The sequence below is a fragment of the Panicum virgatum genome, chromosome 7K (assembly GCF_016808335.1).
Source record: "Panicum virgatum strain AP13 chromosome 7K, P.virgatum_v5, whole genome shotgun sequence".
In the NCBI taxonomy this organism is placed as follows: domain Eukaryota; kingdom Viridiplantae; phylum Streptophyta; class Magnoliopsida; order Poales; family Poaceae; genus Panicum; species Panicum virgatum.
In genome coordinates this window covers 42,442,135-42,460,641 of record NC_053142.1, presented here as the reverse complement: position 1 = coordinate 42,460,641, position 18,507 = coordinate 42,442,135, and the positions used below count along the sequence as shown (strand labels likewise).

The following is an 18,507-nucleotide window of genomic DNA, read 5'->3' as shown; positions in this document are numbered from 1 at the left end:
CTATGCATGCGTGCTAGCTGTCGCCGGCGACAGATCTCCCGCCGCGCGCTCAAGCTAGCTAGCCGCCTTTACACGTACAATAATCCCGCTGCTAAGAGCTCGTTTAGTTAGTGAAATTTTTTAGATTTTAATAGTATAGTACTTTTGTTGTTATTTAACAATTAATATTTAATTATAGATTAATTAGATTTTAAAGATTTGTCTTGTCATTTACAGTTAAATTATGTAATTAGTTATTTTTCCAACCACATTTAATATTTCATACATATATTTTAAAAATTTAATATGATAGGTACTATAGAAAGTCTAGTCGTTTACCGTTAAACTGTGTAATTAGTTATTTTTCTAACCGTATTTAATATTTCATGCATATGTTTTAAAAAATTGATATGGTAGATACTATAGAATTTTTTTGAAACTAAACATAGCCTAATTTCGCCCCTTTCCCGTTTGCACCTCCACCTCACCTCACAGGCTCAAATCAAACTGGACGCGCAAGATCGGACAAAGAAGATCATCGATCGAGGCTACCTTGTGGCTTGTGCACTAGTGCTCCGTAGTAGGCGTGCTCGATCACGCGATCCACGCGATCGGCGGCGGGCCTGGATCAATTACGCTTCACACATGTCCGATCCGTACGGCCGGGCTGGCCTTGCATATTCAGAAAGACACCGACACTGGTGGGAGTGTCGGACAGACGTCGTCGGTCGTGGCTAGCTACCAGAAGCCGACGCATGTGCCGGACGATGGTGCCTGCACCTTTGACAGGCAACTGGGAGAAGTCTAGCTCGCTACTAACCTCCGTTCACAAATAATTGACAATTTTGATTTTACTATTTAAAATTTGATTTTCAATTTTTTTCATAAATTCATTGTTATACTATTTTAAACATGTGTCATATTTAAAGTATTCTTGACATAAAATACAATGATACTCTAAGTGTTCTCGTTAACTGAATATTTTTTAAAAAAATAGCGGTCAAAGTAGCAATAAGTAAAAATCAAAGTTGATAAGTATCCGTGAACGGAGGTTAGTATTTTTTTAAAAAGAAAAAGATAGTGAAAACAAAAGAAAGAACGGGTTTTCCGTAGAAGTTTCTAACATTTGCTTCATATATAGTAAAAACTAAGGAAAAGGGATGTGCAACGTTTCAGATTCTGATGAATAAACAACGACGTTCTTTGGTCACTGTCTGCTTATGGAGAATTGGAGATTGATTGATTGATTATTTATACTTGATAATTATATTGTACGTTGGCCCTTCCTTAGTTTGCTTCGTGTAAAAGGGCCCTTTACCCGCTTTTTTTTTTGGCCAGGAACGATTACATGGTAATATATGGGACAACGTACTACTTACTTCTTCATCCGTTTTTATTTAGATGTCGTATTAGGTTTGTCCTAAATCAAATTTGCTAGTTTTAACCAAATTTATAGAAAACTATAGCAACAACTATACTATTCAATATATGCACTACCAAAGTATACTTTATCGTGGATCCAATGAAATAAATTTAGTATTGCAAATATTATTATTTCTCTCTGTAAATTTGGTCAAAATTTTGTAAAATTTAACTTAAGACAAACCTAATACTATATGTAAATAAAAACATAGGGAATACTACATAGCACCACTGAATGTCTTAATATGAAACAATATACAAATGTTTACGTCGCTTTACACGCGCAGATAATTTTTCCAGCCAAAATTTGTACGAGAAGTATAGCTACCTAACAGTGTGACGCCGACATGGGGTGTGTGTCTCCAAGCGAGAAGGAAAGTCTTTATAGACGCTTTCGCCTCTCCTCGCTAGTACTCTCCTTTTGTTTGTTCAACAAAAGGAAGTTAGGCCATGTTTAGTTGAAACGCAAAATTTTTTTGCGAAAAAATCTTGCTAATTTGAAGTACTAAATGAAGTCTATTTACAAAACTTTTTGCACAGATGGGTTGTAAATCGCGAGACGAATCTAATGATGCTAATTAATCCATGATTAATCCATAATTAGCGGATGATTACTGTAGCATCGCTGTTGCAAATCATAGATTAAGTAGGCTCATTAGATTCGTCTCGCGATTTACAGCCCATCCATGCAAAAAGTTTTGTAAATAAACTTCATTTTAGTACTCCATGCATGTGTCGAAACATTCGATGTGACATTTTTTTTGCGTTTACGGGGTTTATGGGGCGGGGTCACAAATCTTGCTGGGCACAAACCCATCTTGGACTCCAAGATTCCTTGCACATCATCTGCAGGCATACTATGGCTGTGTTTAGATGCGAAAAGTTTACGAAAAATGAAGCTGAAAAGCACTGTAGCACTTTTTGTTTGTATGTGGTAAATATTGTCCTACTATGGGCTAACTAGGCTTAAAATATTCATCTCGCAACGTACATCCAAACTGTGCAATAAGTTATTTTGTTTACCCACATTTAGTATTTCATGCCTGCATCATTTGCTATATTTAATATTTCGATGTGATTTCTATGTGACGGAAAATTTAGAAAGTTTGGAGAAACTAAACACACAGGCTATATAGCATGCACTCCGTCTTCTACTTCTCGGGGAATTCGGACCGGGGTCGCCATTGCTAGCTAGCTTATGGTGTACTCGGATAGATCGATGCGTGTGTCTTGCACCCACAGAGAGAGAGAGGATGATCTTGGTCTGAGTGAGCGTTCCCCTTAGCACACAGATCCTCCCATTCTTGTCCGCCTTTGCAACTTCTTGATCGCTTCATTGCATCTCTAGCTACTTCCTGCTACACCTTCTACCTTCGTCTTCGGCCAATCTATAGCTTCATGAAAAATCTGCAGATCTGCACAGATCAATAACACTGAGCTAGAATCGGGTTGTAATCTTGGTGCGGCTAATTAAGGTCCTTAATTCGCAGCATAGACCTTACAGTATCAGGTACAAGCTAAGTAGTACAAACTAAGACATGCATGCCTGCTGGTTACTTGCAAATTGTAAGCGCTTACTGCATGTAACATCACTTTAATTTCTGACTTCTTCGTGAAGGAAATACTGCGGCGATGGCACTGTCAGCTTCTCTGGTTCGGCAAGAAGTGCCGCCGGGGAGGCAGTTGAGGAACCAGCTTGCTGCAGCCGCGAGGAGCATCAACTGGAGTTATGCTCTCTTCTGGTCCATCTCAAGCACTCAGCCAGGGTACGTAATTAATGTGTCATGTGTGCAATAGAGTCAATATTTGGCGGCTGCATGTACAACCGCATCTATCATTTGCATGAGCATGAGTGCGAATGTATGTAGGTTATCATCCACTAGCTTATTGTCAAATTTTACATCCAATTGAGAAACTCTGTTACTTTTGGGTACCCTTTTTCAGCGACGGGGATCAGCTTTCATCCCACATGTCCTTTCTAGATCTATGTTATGTAGAGCTGGCAAACTGTCAATACTCCGGGTGTTCAATACTACATTTTGAGCTAAAGCTATATGTGCAAGTTTAAACATTCTGAGTTTTTTTCCTTTATTTCACTTAACTCATTACCCCAAGTATCTATTGATTTTGTTCTTCTTTGGCAAAATTCTATAACTAGTATTCAACATCAACATGAAAACTTTAATTAGAACACAATACAAACACATAAGCACACGCTCCACGGTTCTCCTAAACCCCCTAATAAACACGTACGCTCATATACATGCACAACCGTCACACCAAGCACATACTCACACCTACAAACATCTATGGGAGACTGGACAAGTAGATCTTGAGATCGATAAGATGACCACACATTCGCATCACAGTCAACGGGTACATTGCTGCCTATCATTCTGCTTAAAAATTAAAAGAGATTGTGTATCATTCAATAAATCGCCACATCGGCGAGAAACCTAGGGATATAGGCTTAATCACTCCAATAGAGCAAAAAAAAACTCATACATGACATACGGCGAGACCACTGGCAGCAGAAAAAAAAAGTGGGTGTAGTAGAGACTAATTGTTTTGTATCTAGGGGTTTTATATCGGTTGGGTAAGGATAAAACCGACTACACTAATCATCCAAGCTAACCTTGGTTGGTTGAAGAGCATATGAGCTTGTTAAATGCTGTCATTATGTTTTACAGTTTTTTTCTAGCAATATATTTATATTTCAAAGAGTACATGCTAAAATAAAAAAATAAACATAAATTGTTAGATTCAATTATTGTTTCATACTAGTTAAATTCCATTATTAAAGAAAGGGAAAAGTCCACTTTTCATCCTGAACTACAAAACCGAGTATCAAAGGACATCCAACTATCAAAATTGGACAAATGTAGTCCTTTGGATGATTTCAAAGGTGGTTTTCTGATTCAAACTGAAGGACCGAAGCCGGCGACCAGAGGGGGGGTGAATGGGAGCCGATCAAAATTTCTTCGAAATTCGAATCGTCGACCTATGTCCCAAAATCGCCCAAGCCCTCAAGCGTTCTGACTAAAGTTTGGAGTAGCTATTGAAAAGCTAAACCAACACAAAAGGCATCGAACGAGCGAGCGAAACCCGAAGCAAATCGGAAGCGAAACGGAAAAACTGCAGAGCTGATCTGCCTGGACCGGTCTGACCGGTGCACAGGACCGGTCTGACCGGTCACAGCTGTTCACGAACTAGCAGACCGGTCTGACCGGTCTTGCCTACCGGTCTGACCGGTGGCACCCAGAAAACCCCGAAAAACTTAGATTCAAACGGTGAATCTCGATCAAACGACCACGAAAATCGACGAAACTTGGGGGATTGCTTCGCCCCTACCCCGTGAACATATCCCCAAAAGATCTCGTCCCAAGGATCAACGAATCTTGAGAATTATGGGGGAGATCAAAAGGGATTGGGGTTTTCTCAAATACTCAAAATCTTCAATTCGAAAAGCTCGTGATTTCAGAGGGTTTAGGACAGAGTTAGAAGCACGGGAATCACAGCAACAAACTCGTAGCCTCCTCGCAATCAAGTGCACCAAAAACGAAATCGAAAACCATCACACAAGGGCACAAAACGAGGAGATGGAATTGATTCAAAAAGCCCAGAGGGCACTAGGAGGTTAGGGCCTCCTTTCCCAATCAATTCCACACAAGGTTTCACAAATCCATCAACCAAATCTATTCTAAAGAGAAGAACAGAGGGAGAGGAACACAGGGGCGGCGGCCTGGGAGAGAGAACAATCCACGGACGAGTTACAAAAGCCGCAATTAACCTAACACAAGTGAAGGGGTATTTATACCCGCGGGACCGGTCAGACCTGTACGCTGGACTGGTCAGACCGGTTGGTTAGACCGGTCAGACCGGTTGGCCTGCAGCACCCTCTGTACACGATCTCATCCGACGGCCGAGGTTCTTTCTTCGAGACGAAGTCTTCTCCGCGATGCCACCGTCTTGATGAAGATCCAGTCCGCGGTTTTGGAGGGTCCGCGAAACCCGGGTAGGTGGCCGGTTTTGAGAAAACCGCCAAAACCTCACGCGCGGGTAGATTTCCGCATCCACGCCGTGGCCCTAGACGCCATTCCCGCCTCGGCCTTCTGACGGCCCTAGACGCCGCCCGACGCCCGTCACCTCCTCGCCCGCAGTGAGGCCCTAGACGCCGTCAACGCCCGTCGCCTTCGTCGATCCCGAGACCGACGCCTGTGCCTCCACGACTTGGCGTCTTCAACCGCCGTCCGCCTCCTTGGTTTTGTGGCGCAAACCAAGAAACCCGCCTTCCGTCGCCGCTTGCGCCCTCGATCCAGGAGTGGACGCCACAGCTGCCGCCCGGTCCGAGCTCCGGTCCCGGCTGCCCTTCACCGCCATCCACCGCACGGTCCATCGGCCACAGCACCTCCACGACAGCTCCCCGTCGACACTCGACGCCCGTGTACCTGCAATCCAAAGACCAAGCGCACGATCACACCGCACGGTTGACAATTCACTCATCACAAGCAGGATAGAGTACTCAACATTCCTCAATCTCCCCCTTGATAAGTGCATTGTCAACACACCACAAACGAACCAAGAGAAGTGATAAAAAGAAGCAGAAGTGAAGAACTCAAGCAAGTGACAAAAAGCTCAGAAAGGCAGAAACAGTCACTTACTCAAGCAGAGATCGATCTCCTAAGACAAGGGCAACGGCTCGACGCAATCGATCAAAAGCAAAAACATGACTCCTCAAAGACAGAGGTAACGCTCGACGCAGTCATGCAAGAAGCAGAGGGAAAACCAGGAAAACCAGGAGCCAAGAGCAAATCAGAAACTCCCAAAGCAAAGCTTTTCCCTCTCACAAGTGCAACTCTCCCAAAATGATGCACTCTCAAAGCCCTGTGCACAACAAATCTTTCAAAAATCAAACAAGTTCCCCCTTTTTCGATCACTTCTCTCAAAATTCTCCCCCTTGTTGGCACATGCACACATCAAGCCTAAAAAGACCTAAAGCTCCCCCTGAAGCTGAGACTCCCCCTGAACAGATGCTATGCAATGAATGCAATGCAGGAGGTGTAAGTGAAAGCATTCAGGGATACAATGATATGAGCAACATCTAGCCACAAGCACGTGTGCATCCATAAACAAGACCTGCATCTAGCTCAACAGAGTATATCAAATCAGTCTAGAGCTAGGCAAGTTCAGTTTAGGAGAAATAAAAGCATCACCCATGATCTAGCACTAACAAGTAGAGAATGGAAAGCAATGCTAATCATACTCATATAGGTGATCCAAACTCAGCCAAAGACAAGTTGTTAACATTCATTTTTCAATCAATTTTATATCAAGCAATTCTTAATGCCAGGGGTTGAAAGCTTGTCATGCTTCACTTAGCGACGAGGCCAAGCCTATGCCAAAAGACAATCAGAAGCTTAAAGCACTCGTTTCAGTCATGCACAGCCTTGCCCGGGTTCTCACAAGTGCAAAGTGAGCCGTCCCGAAAGCTCGATCAGTGCGACAAGCAATCCCACCTGGATCTTTTCAATCCATTTCAAGAATAGTTCAAGCAATTTTATTAGATTTAGATTATTTCAAGTATGAATTGCTGAACGAAAAGGCACACTAGCATGAATAAGATAGCAAAGCACATCAACACGCCCTAACATGCTAGTAGCCAAAACAGGGTGATCATGTTTTCAGATTTTCAAATCAAAATAGCTTAACTCAGATGATGTCATATACACAATGGAGCAAGCTATACATGATCAAGTTTATCAACTCACACTAGCAGGCACTAGAAGATCATAGCAATGTATACAAGAATGCTAGTGCAAGTGAGACAATGCAAAATGCAAACATGTACAATGCATATGCACAATGCAACTACCAAACCTAGAAAACAAAGAGAAGCAAATAAAATCTACAAAGCTAACCAAAGAAAAGTCAGCAATCAAAAGGGGTAACAAACCCCAAGCTCCCCTCGCAAGAGAGCAAAAGTGTCCTGCTCAAGCGGCTTGGTGAGAATATCTGCAGTTTGCCTCTCTGAAGGGACATGGATCAGGTCTATGTGTCCTCTCTCATGGTTGTCTCGCAGGAAATGGAATCGGATGTCTATGTGCTTGGTTCTGGAGTGTAGGACAGGGTTCTTTGCAATGCTAATGGCTGACATGTTGTCTACAAAGATGGGAACCCTATCGAAACTCAAGCCATAATCCTGCAAGGTTTGTTTCATCCAAAGTATCTGGGAGCAGCAGCTAGCAGCGGCAACATACTCAGCTTCTGTGGAAGAAAGCGCTACACTAGCCTGCTTGCGAGAGGACCAAGACACCAAAGATGTACCGAGAAATTGACAAGTGCCGGATGTCGACTTGCGATCTAACCGACACCCACCGAAATCGGCATCAGAAAAGCCCACCAAAACCAGAGAGGAATCTGCAGAATACCAAAGACCAAATTCAGGGGTGAATTTCAGATACCTGAAGATGCGTTTCACCACCTGCCTGTGGGAGGTGCGTGGCGAAGCCTGATAGCGCGCACAAAGGAAGACGCCGAACTGGATGTCCGGTCGCGTCGCCGTCAGGTACAGGAGCGAGCCAATCATGCTCCTGTACTCCTTCTGGTCCACCGCCTCGCTGTCCAAGTCCTCATCAAGCGCCGTCGAAGTGCTGATCGGAGTCGGCTGAGGAGACAAGTCACTCATGTCGAACTTCCGCAGCAAGTCTCTAGTGTGCTTGGCTTGATGGACAAAAGTGCTATGAGGAGTTTGCTTGATCTGCAGCCCGAGGAAGAACTGCAGCTCACCCATCATGCTCATCTCGAACTCCCTGGACATCTGCTCAGAAAACTTGGAGACAAGAGCGTGAGAAGAGCCACCAAAGATAATATCATCCACGTATATCTGAACTAAAAGAAAATCAGTGCCAGATCGCATGAGGAACAAAGTTTTATCAACACATCCCATTTTAAAGCCCTGAGCCAGCAGAAAGGTTTTCAATCTATCATACCAAGCTCTAGGTGCCTGTTTCAAACCGTAAAGAGCTTTCTGAAGTTTATAAACACGGTTTGGAAACTTGGGATTTTCGAAACCAGGGGGTTGCTTCACATAAACCTCTTCTTCGATAAAGTGATTCAGGAAGGCAGATTTAACATCAATTTGGAAAACCTTAAAACTCTTGGAAGCAGCAAATGCAAGAAAGATTCGAATAGCTTCCAAACGAGCAACAGGGGCAAAAGTTTCCTCAAAATCAATACCCTCTTTTTGGCAAAACCCCTGGACAACAAGATGAGCCTTGTTTCGAACAACCAAACCATCCTCACCCTGCTTGTTTTTGAAAACCCACTTCGTTCCGATGGGATTATAAGCAGGTGGAGGCTCGACTAAGACCCAAACTTGGTTTCTTTCAAAATTTTCAAGTTCCTCATGCATGGTATTGACCCAATTAGAATCAGAAAGAGCGTGTCCAATATCTTTGGGCTCAAAAGAGGCAACAAACGCTGAATGTGCAAAGCCAGCGATACTTGTTACCTTGGACCTGGTGACTCGCTCGTTGAGATCACCTAGCATCTGTTGAGGGGGATGGCAACGCTGAATGTGTCGCGGTGCTTCCCGTGTCGAAGTCGCCTCCTCCTCAACCAAATCTGGTGCCTCCTCAGGTGCAGCTGGTGAAGCCTGAGTCACCTCCTCGATCAGCCCCCGGGAAGTAGACGTGGTCGGATCGGGGCCGTCGTCATCATCCGAGCTCGTGGCAGAGATGGCTGGGTCCACAGCACGCGTGGTAGCCTCAGCCTCGCCATCTGCAGCTTCTTCCTCCTCATCTTCAAAGATGGAGGTGCCGAGCTCATCATCTCCTGCAACTTCAAAGACAGAAGAATTGCACGGTGCAGTCTCGTCGAAAGTGACTTCACAAGTCTCTCTGACAATGTTAGTATCAATAATCAACACACGGTACGCTCTAGAGTGAGAAGCATAACTGAGAAAAATACCGTCAGACGAGCGAGACTCAAACTTATCAAGATTTCCATCTTTCAGCACAAAGCACCGGCAACCGAAAACTCTGAGATGGTCAACACGGGGCTGGTGTCCAAACCGCAACTCATAAGAAGTCCTGTGCATGAAGGCACGCAAGAAAATGCGGTTGGACACGTAACAAGCGGTGTTAACCGCATCAGCCCAGTATTTGCGAGGAGTCCTATGCTCATCGAGCATCGTCCTCGCCATCTCAACCAGCGTCCGATTCTTCCGCTCTACAACTCCATTCTGCTGTGGAGTGTTGGGAGAAGAATACTGGTATTCAAGCCCTTGATCACTGCAAAAGGCGTCAAAACGAGCGTTTTTGAATTCTGTGCCATTGTCACTGCGGATCGCTCTCATGGCCTGGGGTAACTCGTTTTTCAACCTCAAGATCAAGTCTCAAACAAACTCGAAAGTCTCATCCTTGGTTCTCATGAAAAAGACCCAAGAATACCGATAAAAGTCGTCCACAATCACAAGCACATACCACTTCCCACCAACAGACATCACCCTAGAAGGACCAACTGTGTCCATGTGTAGCAACTCTCCAGGGTGAGAGGTCATCACCTGATTAACAGGCGAATGTGAAGTGACAATCATCTTCCCGTGGCGACACGGATGGCAAACAAGGTCCTTTTCAAACTTTAATTTGGGCAATCCTCGGATCAGGCCAAGTGAGCTCAGTCTCGACAACAAGTCAAAGCTCAAATGTCCAAGTCTCCTATGCCACTTCCACAGATCAGAAGAAGGACCAGCCATCAAGCAATGAGAAGGGCCAAAAGGAGTTCCAGAGAAATCAACCAAGAAAACCCGATCGCGAGGTGTAATCCGGCAAACCAAATCTCCACTGGAATCCAAAACACGCGAACAGCCCTCCTTGAAGCGAACCTCAAACCCCTTATCAAGAAGTTGCGAGACAGAGAGCAAATTAAAATCACGATTCGAAACCAAAGCAACTTCTCCCAAGGTAAAGCGATCAGAAACACGAACAGCGCCAAGTCCACGTACCTTTCCTCTTCCATTATCCCCGAACACAATGTACTCCTTTGAGCGCATCGGGGTGAGGCTGGAGAACCATTTGTCATTCCCGGTCATGTGGCGCGAACAACCGGAGTCCATGATCCACCTGTTCTTCAAGCCTCCGACCTGCACATCAGTAGTGAGACAAATGGTGAGCAAATGTCTCAACACTGGGGTTAGCAAAGTGAGAAGCAAACTAGTGTCGAGCCATTTGCTCTACAGAAGGGTTAGCAAAACCAGACAAAGCGTATCCCCCGTCCCGTCTACCGCGTGACTGACGAACACCACCGCGAGGAAAGCGTGGAGCCTCAAAACCTCCTCCAAAGCCTCGGTCCCGTGGTCCATAGCCGTACTGAAAACGACCAGGAGCACGGCCGGCAAAGCGACCACCCGCTGGAGCACGGTAACCACCACCGTCTCCCTGACCTCCACCTACACGGCGCGCCCTAGCATCTTGCCTACCATCACGCCGAGAAGGACCATGCACCCGAGCAGAGTACATGTCCGCGTTCCGTCTCTCCTGATCTCTCCTCACAGCCCGCTTCCTCCTGAAGCAAAACTCCTCCAGGTGACCTTCCCTGTCACAGAACTCGCAGTGATACCTCACCTCACGCTTGGGAGGTGGAGGCCTAACCTGCGGACGGGGAGGAGCAGCCCTCTTCTTCTGGGCAACCTGGGCTGTGGCAACAGGGAGCGTGTCGAGGGAGTTCCTCAGCTCATTGGGCTTTGGAACCCAAACCTGCTTCTGCGGAGGTGCTTTCGGTGGTTCTTTAAGCACACCATCCGCGGGGTCAACAAGCGAAGGCTGCGTGCTCGTGCTAGCAGTATTTCCAGCAGCCTTGCCAATCTTACCATACAACCTGTCGAAGTCTGACTTCGTGTATGTGTAACCGACCCCAAACTCATCACCACGCTTGAACTGCTTAATCATCATGCCCAACTGCGGCTCACTGCTAGAAACCCAACTCAGAATCGCCCTAAGATAGGTATTCTCATTCTCCAGATTGGCTTTCTCTACCGCAAGATTATGCAAATCAGAGATCAAACCAGGGCAAACAGAGCAGTCAATAGTTGGGCTAGACTCTACGACCTTAGTCTTTCCAAAAGACTTGATCAAGGCGTTCTTCTCCTCTAGCTCCGACCTAAGCGTGGGACAAAGCTTACAAGCGCCAAGCAAAACTGGCCTAGACTTCATCTCCTCTAGCTCGCACACAACAGTAGCAAACTTGGACTGCAACGAGGCTAGATCGGACTTAAAGATAGGACACTCCTCACATTCAAGCACATCGCTAACAATAGGAGCATCCTTAACTAGTTCTAGTTCATGCTTGGCCTTAGCGAGCTCATGAGATACGTCAGCAAGCGAAATCTTAGCAACATCTAAGTTCGCGATGTTCTCATCATGCTTGGCACGGAGAGCAACAAGATCGTTCATGTGAGATATGCAGCCAGCGCACTCATCCTCACTAGATTTCTCCCTAGCACAAGCCAGCTCAGCCCTAAGCTTTCTACGCTCTCTAGCTGCTTCCTTAAGCAGCCTCTTCTGGTTGTCAAGAGCGGCATACAACTCCCTAACCTCTGTATCAAGCAGGTCAATCGTGGAGTTTACCTCTGAATCACTCTCAGATCCAGGAGAAGAGCCGGAGTGCGTCGGTGTAGCATGTCCACCTGAAGACGCATGAGCACCATCGGCTTCACCCGCCATGGTGCAGAAGCTCTTGCACCGACCGGCCGCCAAGCAAAGGCCGATGAAGCCGGTGGCTTCCTTGTCCCGCTTCTTCTTCTTCTTCTTGTCATCGTTGTCGGAGGTCGGTGAAGAAGAGCGGTCGGTGTCGGAGCTCTTGTCGAGGTCGCTGAGCTGCGCCAGGAAGGCCTTCTCCCGCTTCTTGGCCTTGTACTAGAAGCGCTTCTTGAGCGACTACTTGTCGAAGCGTCCTCCCCGGTCACGACTGCGGTGCTTGTGACGCCGACGCTCCTTGTTGGAGCCTCCCTCGTCGCGGTCGCGGTGGCGGTAGTAGTCGAAGGAGTTGTTCTGGCCACCGCCGGACTTCTTGGGGCAATCGGCGATGAAGTGGTTCAGATCGCCACAGTTGTAGCACCCGGGGTTCTTCTTCCTCTGTCTGTTGTGGTAGTCGCGCTGGAACTTGCTGATGAGGAGGCACAAGTCGTCGTCGCCCAGCGTCTCCAGCTGCTCATCTGAAACAGAAGGCAAAGAGGCAAGAGAAAAGCCAAGAGCAGGGTTAGCGTTAGAGCTCGATCCACCTGGGCCAGTCACAAGAGCGATGCTCTTGGAAGGAGGGGCACCATTGAGCTTGGCTCGTGTCTGGTTATCCACCTCCGTGGCCTTGAGCTTGCTGAAAAGCTCGTTCACGGTCAGAGTCTCATAGCCTGCAGACTCAATGATCGTGTTCACCTTGAGATCCCACACAGAGAGGTCAAGTGCGTAGAGCAACTTGAGAGCCTTCTCGTGCTCTGTGTACTCAAGGGCACCAGCAGATCTGTTCGCATTGACCTTGTTCACAATCGACTGAAAACGACTGAACATCAGGTCAATGCTCTCACCTGGCTCTTGTGTGAAGTTCTCGTACTCACGCCGGTGAGTCTCGAACAGTCTGGCCTTCACCTGAGGTGTACCCTCGTGGTAGTTCTCAAGGCATGTCCAAATCTTGTGGGCTTCCTGAAAACCCTGTACGCGTGAGAACTCCGCACGAGAAACGCCAGCGAACAAGGAATTGACGGCCTTGGCGTTAGCCTCGTGCTGGGTCACCTGAAGAGGTGTGGTCCGAACAGCAAGCACCTCGTAAAGCTGGTTCGTGGTAATCTCCCAGACATCGGCTCCCATGCTCTGCAAGAAGGCTCTCATGCGAACCTTCCAGTAGGCATAGTCCTCGCCGGAAAACACCGGGATCTTACCAAGACTCGCCATGGTCGCCGAGTGGTTTTCGAACTGGTTAAGGTACTGAAAACCTCAACCGAGCTCTGATACCAATTGAAGGACCGAAGCCGGCGACCAGAGGGGGGTGAATGGGAGCCAATCAAAATTTCTTCGAAATTCGAATCGTCGACCTATGTCCCAAAATCGCCCAAGCCCTAAAGCGTTCTGACCAAAGTTTGGAGTAGCTATTGAAAAGCTAAACCAACACAAAAGGCCTCGAATGAGTGAGCGAAACCCGAAGCAAATCGGAAGCGAAACGGAAAAACTGCAGAGCTGATCTGCCTGGACCAGTCTGACCGGTGCACAGGACCGGTCTGACCGGTCACAGCTGTTCACAAACTAGCAGACCGGTCTGACCGGTCTTGCCTACCGGTCTGACCTGTGGCACCCAGAAAACCCCGAAAAACTTAGATTCAAACGATAAATCTCGATCAAACGACCATGAAAATCGACGAAACTTGGGAGATTGCTTCGCCCCTACCCCGTGAACATATCCCCAAAAGATCTCGTCCCAAGGATCAACGAATCTTGAGAATTATGAGGGAGATCAAAAGTCATTGGGGTTTTCTCAAATACTCAAAATCTTCAATTCGAAAAGCTCGTGATTTCAGAGGGTTTAGGACAGAGTTAGAAGCACGGGAATCACAGCAACGAACTCGTAGCCTCCTCGCAATCAAGTGCACCAAAAACGAAATCGAAAACCATCACACAAGGGCACAAAACGAGGAGATGGAATTGATTCAAAAAGCCTAGAGGGCACTAGGAGGTTAGGGCCTCCTTTCCAATCAATTCCACACAAGGTTTCACAAATCCATCAACCAAATCTATTATAAAGAGAAGAACAGAGGGAGATGAACACAGGGGCGGCGGCCTGGGAGAGAGAACAATCCACGGACGAGTTACAAAAGCCGCAATTAACCTAACACAAGTGAAGGGGTATTTATACCCGCGGGACCGGTCAGACCGGTACGCTGGACTGGTCAGACCGGTCAGACCGGTGCCAGGGACCGGTCAGACCGGTTGGCCTGCAGCACCCCCTGTACACGATCTCATCCGACGGCCGAGGTTCTTTCTTCGAGACGAAGTCTTCTCCGCGATGCCGCCGTCTTGATGAAGATCCAGTCCGCGGTTTTGGAGGGTCTGCGAAACCCGGGTAGGCGGCCGGTTTTGAGAAAACCGCCAAAACCTCACGCGCGGAAAGATTCCCGCCTCCGCGCCGTGGCCCTAGACGCCGTTCCCGCCTCGGCCTTCTTACGGCCCTAGACGCCGCCCGACGCCCGTCACCTCCTCGCCCGCAGCGAGGCCCTAGACGCCGTCGACGCCCGTCGCCTCCGTCGATCCCGAGACCGACGCCCGTGCCTCCACGACTTGGCGTCTTCAACCGTCGTCCGCCTCCTTGGTTTTGTGGCGCAAACCAAGAAACCCGCCTTGCGTCGCTGCTTGCGCCCTCGATCCAGGAGTGGACGCCACAGCTGCCGCCCGGTCCGAGCTCCGGTCCCGGCTGCCCTTCACCGCCGTCCACCGCACGGTCCATCGGCCACAGCACCTCCACGGCAGCTCCCCGTCGACACTCGACGCCCGTGTACCTGCAATCCAAAGACCAAGCGCACGATCACACCGCACGGTTGACAATTCACTCATCACAAGCAGGATAGAGTACTCAACATTCCTCACAAACTAAAAATCTAGAACTAATTTATTTTAAATCAGAAAATATAAAACTTGTGCCACTTTTCCTAAAAATATAAGCTAACCGTTGGTGCTCTTTTTTTGAGTTTTCGAATCTTATTTGTTCAAAAATAATATGTGCACGTACAAACAAAAACTATGAATAAGGATAAATTGGATCCAAATAACTGATAGATAGATTTCCAACATTTATGTTACATTTTCAGGAAAATTTTGATAATAGTTTCATATTTTTCTAATTCAAGATAATTGTTAATAAGTTTTTAAATTTAAATTGGAATTTTTAAACTTCCACAAAATGGAAAACTATTTTTGAAACCACCTAAGGGACAAAATTTATCCAGTTTCAACAATTAATGGGATGACCTCCGGTGTCCGGTTGTCGCGTGTTGCAATTGTAGGTTGAAAATTTGACTTTCATGATAGTTGGAAGATTTAAAGTGGATTTTTCCCTTAAAGAAACTTTGTTGTCTAGTAGTACAAACCTAAAGTTGACAGCTGTACGTCTCGCATTAAAGTTCCCTCTGGCTCTCTCTCTCGAAAAAAAAAAAATTGGTTCCAGAATCCTGACGTGGACGGACGGGTTCTACAACGGCGAGGTGAAGACGAGGAAGATCGCCAACTCGGCGGAGCTGACAGCCGAGCAGCTCGTCATGCAGAGAAGCGAGCAGCTGCGGGAGCTCTACGAGGCCCTCCTCTCCGGCGACTGCGACCGCCGCGCCGCGCGGCCGGTGGCGTCGCTGTCGCTGGAGGACCTCGGCGACACCGAGTGGTACTACGTCGTCTGCATGACCTACGCCTTCCGTCCTGGCCAAGGGTACTTAATTAATCATTAATCAATAAATTACTGCTCGATTATATTAATTCCAACAAAGCCTAGATAATCAATTACTACTTCACGTTTTTCACTTCTCGCCACGGCTTGTTTCGGTGCTTGGCATCCGATCGGGGGTGCATGCGTGCTGCTGCCTGCTGCCAAAGGTTGCCGGGCAGGAGCTTCGCCAGCAACGAACACGTCTGGCTGTGCAACGCTCAACACGCCGACAGCAAAGCCTTCCCCCGCGCGCTCCTGGCGAAGGTATGTCTCTGCATTCTCTGTTTCTGTCTACTGTCTTCCCTTCATGTTCGTGATTAACCCGCTCGCAATCTTTGTTTGCGCATGTGACCTCACCGGCCGGTTCGAGCAGGGAGCGTCCATTCAGGTAAGGTTCTTCGTTCATGCTTCAATTCGACATAAGCAGTGTCACTTTCAGACAGTTTTTTCTAATTATAAGTACTGCATCTTGTGTCGTATTTTCTGTAGACAATTGTCTGCATCCCGCTTATGAGTGGCGTTCTTGAGCTGGGCACAACTGATCCGGTATGTTCATTGGCAACATGGCCCACATACACACTGCCTGAATGACGAATTGTTATTGAATTGACAATAAAATAGCCTCAGCTCCTCACCGAGAATTTTTTTTTATTGCATTGTCAGGTGGTGGAGGACCCAGACTTGGTAAGCCGAGCCACTGCATCTTTCTGGGAGATGCAGTTCCCGGCATGCTCGGAGGAGCCGAGCTCCAGCCCGGCAGCAAACGAAACCGGCAAGGCCGCCGACATTATTGTGTTGGAGGACCTCGATCACAATGCCATGGAAACGATGATCGCCGGTGGGCAGGAGCTGGACGAATCGGAGAGCCTGTCAAATGCAACTCTCGAGCACATCACCAAGGAAATCGACGAATTCTACAGCCTCTGCGAGGAAATGGACGTGCAGCCACTCGAGGATAGCTGGATCATGGACGGGTCTTTCCAAGTCCCCTCTTCGCCGGTTTCTTCGCCGCAGCCGGCGGCGGGGGCTTCTACTAACGATGCCGCCATCTCAAGCACGCCCGTGGGTGGCTCTCGCGTGACGAGTTTTACGGCTTGGACGAGATCGGCGTCGGACTCCGGTGAGGTGGCTGTGCTGGTCATCGAAGAGCCGCAGAAGTTGCTGAAGAAAGTGGTGACCGGTGGAGCTTGGGCGAACAACGGTGGCGGAGGCACGACGACGACGACCCAAGAAGGTGGCATCATCAAGAACCACGTCATATCGGAGAGAAAGCGGCGAGAGAAGCTCAACGAGATGTTCCTCGTTCTCAAGTCATTGGTTCCCTCCATTAACAAGGTAACCCACATGTAATCCTCCTAGGACTTGTAACATTCTGATCTTCGTTTCAAAAAATTACATTCTGAACTTTATGATTATTATTGCAGGTGAACAAAGCATCCATCCTTGCCGAAACGATAGCCTACCTGAAGGAGCTTCAGCGAAGGGTACACGAGCTGGAATCCAGCAGGGAACCCATCTCGCGCCCATCTGAAACAAGAAGGCTTACAAAGAGGCATGACGATGGCATCGCCAGGAAGAAAGTCTCTGCAGGATCCAAGAGGAAGGGTTCGGAGCTCGGCGGTGACATGGAGAGGGAGCAACCATGGGGCCCCTCCAAGGACGGCACGAGCAATGTCACCGTCACCGTCTCGGACAAGGACGTGCTCCTGGAGGTGCAGTGCCGGTGGGAGGAGCTGCTCATGACGCGAGTGTTCGATGCCATCAAGAGCTTCCATTTGGACGTTCTCTCGGTTCAGGCATCGGCACCAGATGGATTCATGGGGCTGAAGATACGAGCTCAGGTATCATTAAGACATGGAAATTGCAATGCAGCTCTGGTTAGCATTAAGCTCACCGTTAATTTGTTGGTTCGAGTTTGTTTTACTGATGCTGTTAGTTTCTGTTGAGTTTCTGCAGTTTGCCAGCTCAGCTGCCGTTGTGCCCTGGATGATCAGCGAGGCCCTGCGTAAAGCTATAGGGAAGTGATGAAGGAACATCTGAATGTGGGGTATCAATCTACATAGAAGTTCTATGAATATGTTCGTTGTGGAATCTTATTTTACAAAATGCGGTGCACTTATTTTCTTTTTTAAAACATTACTAGCAAATATGACAGTGTAAGCTCCACCTTGCAAGTATTTCCGATTACTAGCAATCTACATAGCAAATATTTCCTTTTCAAAGCCAGCAAATATTCAACAATTAGAAAATCTTACTCTTTGTTAACCTTCACAGAGTACAAAGTATTTTTCTTAGTACAAGCATACATCGTCAAATTACTTTTCTAATATTATTCATATACTACAACGTTACTTTTGTCTTAACTCTTCGTCGAGTAGAAAGTTACATAGAACAAAAATAGATATACGTATGAACTGTTCGATTGTAATTTGTTAGCATGGATCGTGATTTAACTTTTAAGTCTTAACAATTACTATAAAGCAAGAACTGAAATTCAAAAGTTAAGCTTGCTTGATTTCTTTTCTTTTTTTTTGAAAGGGGAAACTTTATTGATTTCAAGAGGATACATCAAGGTGATACATCAACTTGATTTCTAGGATTATTACAAGAATATTACAAAATTTTTAATCACATAGTTATGTAAACAAGGGT

General features: G+C 47.0%; 1 protein-coding gene across 2 annotated transcripts; it reads left to right on the top strand.

Annotated features, from left to right (window-relative positions):
- The first annotated feature begins 2,549 nt into the window (after positions 1 to 2,549).
- LOC120642752 (anthocyanin regulatory R-S protein-like) lies at positions 2,550 to 18,155 on the top strand. Of its 2 annotated transcripts, none has more exons than XM_039919325.1 (9): positions 2,550 to 2,876; positions 3,020 to 3,167; positions 15,604 to 15,858; positions 16,023 to 16,119; positions 16,229 to 16,243; positions 16,345 to 16,401; positions 16,519 to 17,190; positions 17,280 to 17,696; positions 17,812 to 18,155. In XM_039919325.1, exons 2-9 carry the CDS (start codon positions 3,034 to 3,036, stop codon positions 17,878 to 17,880), a joined length of 1,716 nt encoding a protein of 571 aa, XP_039775259.1. In that variant the 5' UTR covers positions 2,550 to 2,876; positions 3,020 to 3,033; the 3' UTR covers positions 17,881 to 18,155. The 2 variants fall into 2 exon arrangements, with proteins under 2 accessions (XP_039775259.1, XP_039775258.1); XM_039919324.1 differs by having other exon boundaries at positions 2,550 to 2,911.
- Positions 18,156 to 18,507: the final 352 nt, after the last annotated feature.

Excerpts from the sequence above, each read along its gene's own strand:
- LOC120642752 (XM_039919325.1), top strand. The coding sequence starts at position 3,034 with ATGGCACTGTCAGCTTCTCTGGTTCGGCAAGAAGTGCCGCCGGGGAGG. Across the intron at positions 3,168-15,603 it reads ATCTCAAGCACTCAGCCAGG|AATCCTGACGTGGACGGACG; the intron begins GTACGTAATTAA and ends AATTGGTTCCAG. Across the intron at positions 16,402-16,518 it reads AGCTGGGCACAACTGATCCG|GTGGTGGAGGACCCAGACTT; the intron begins GTATGTTCATTG and ends TTGCATTGTCAG.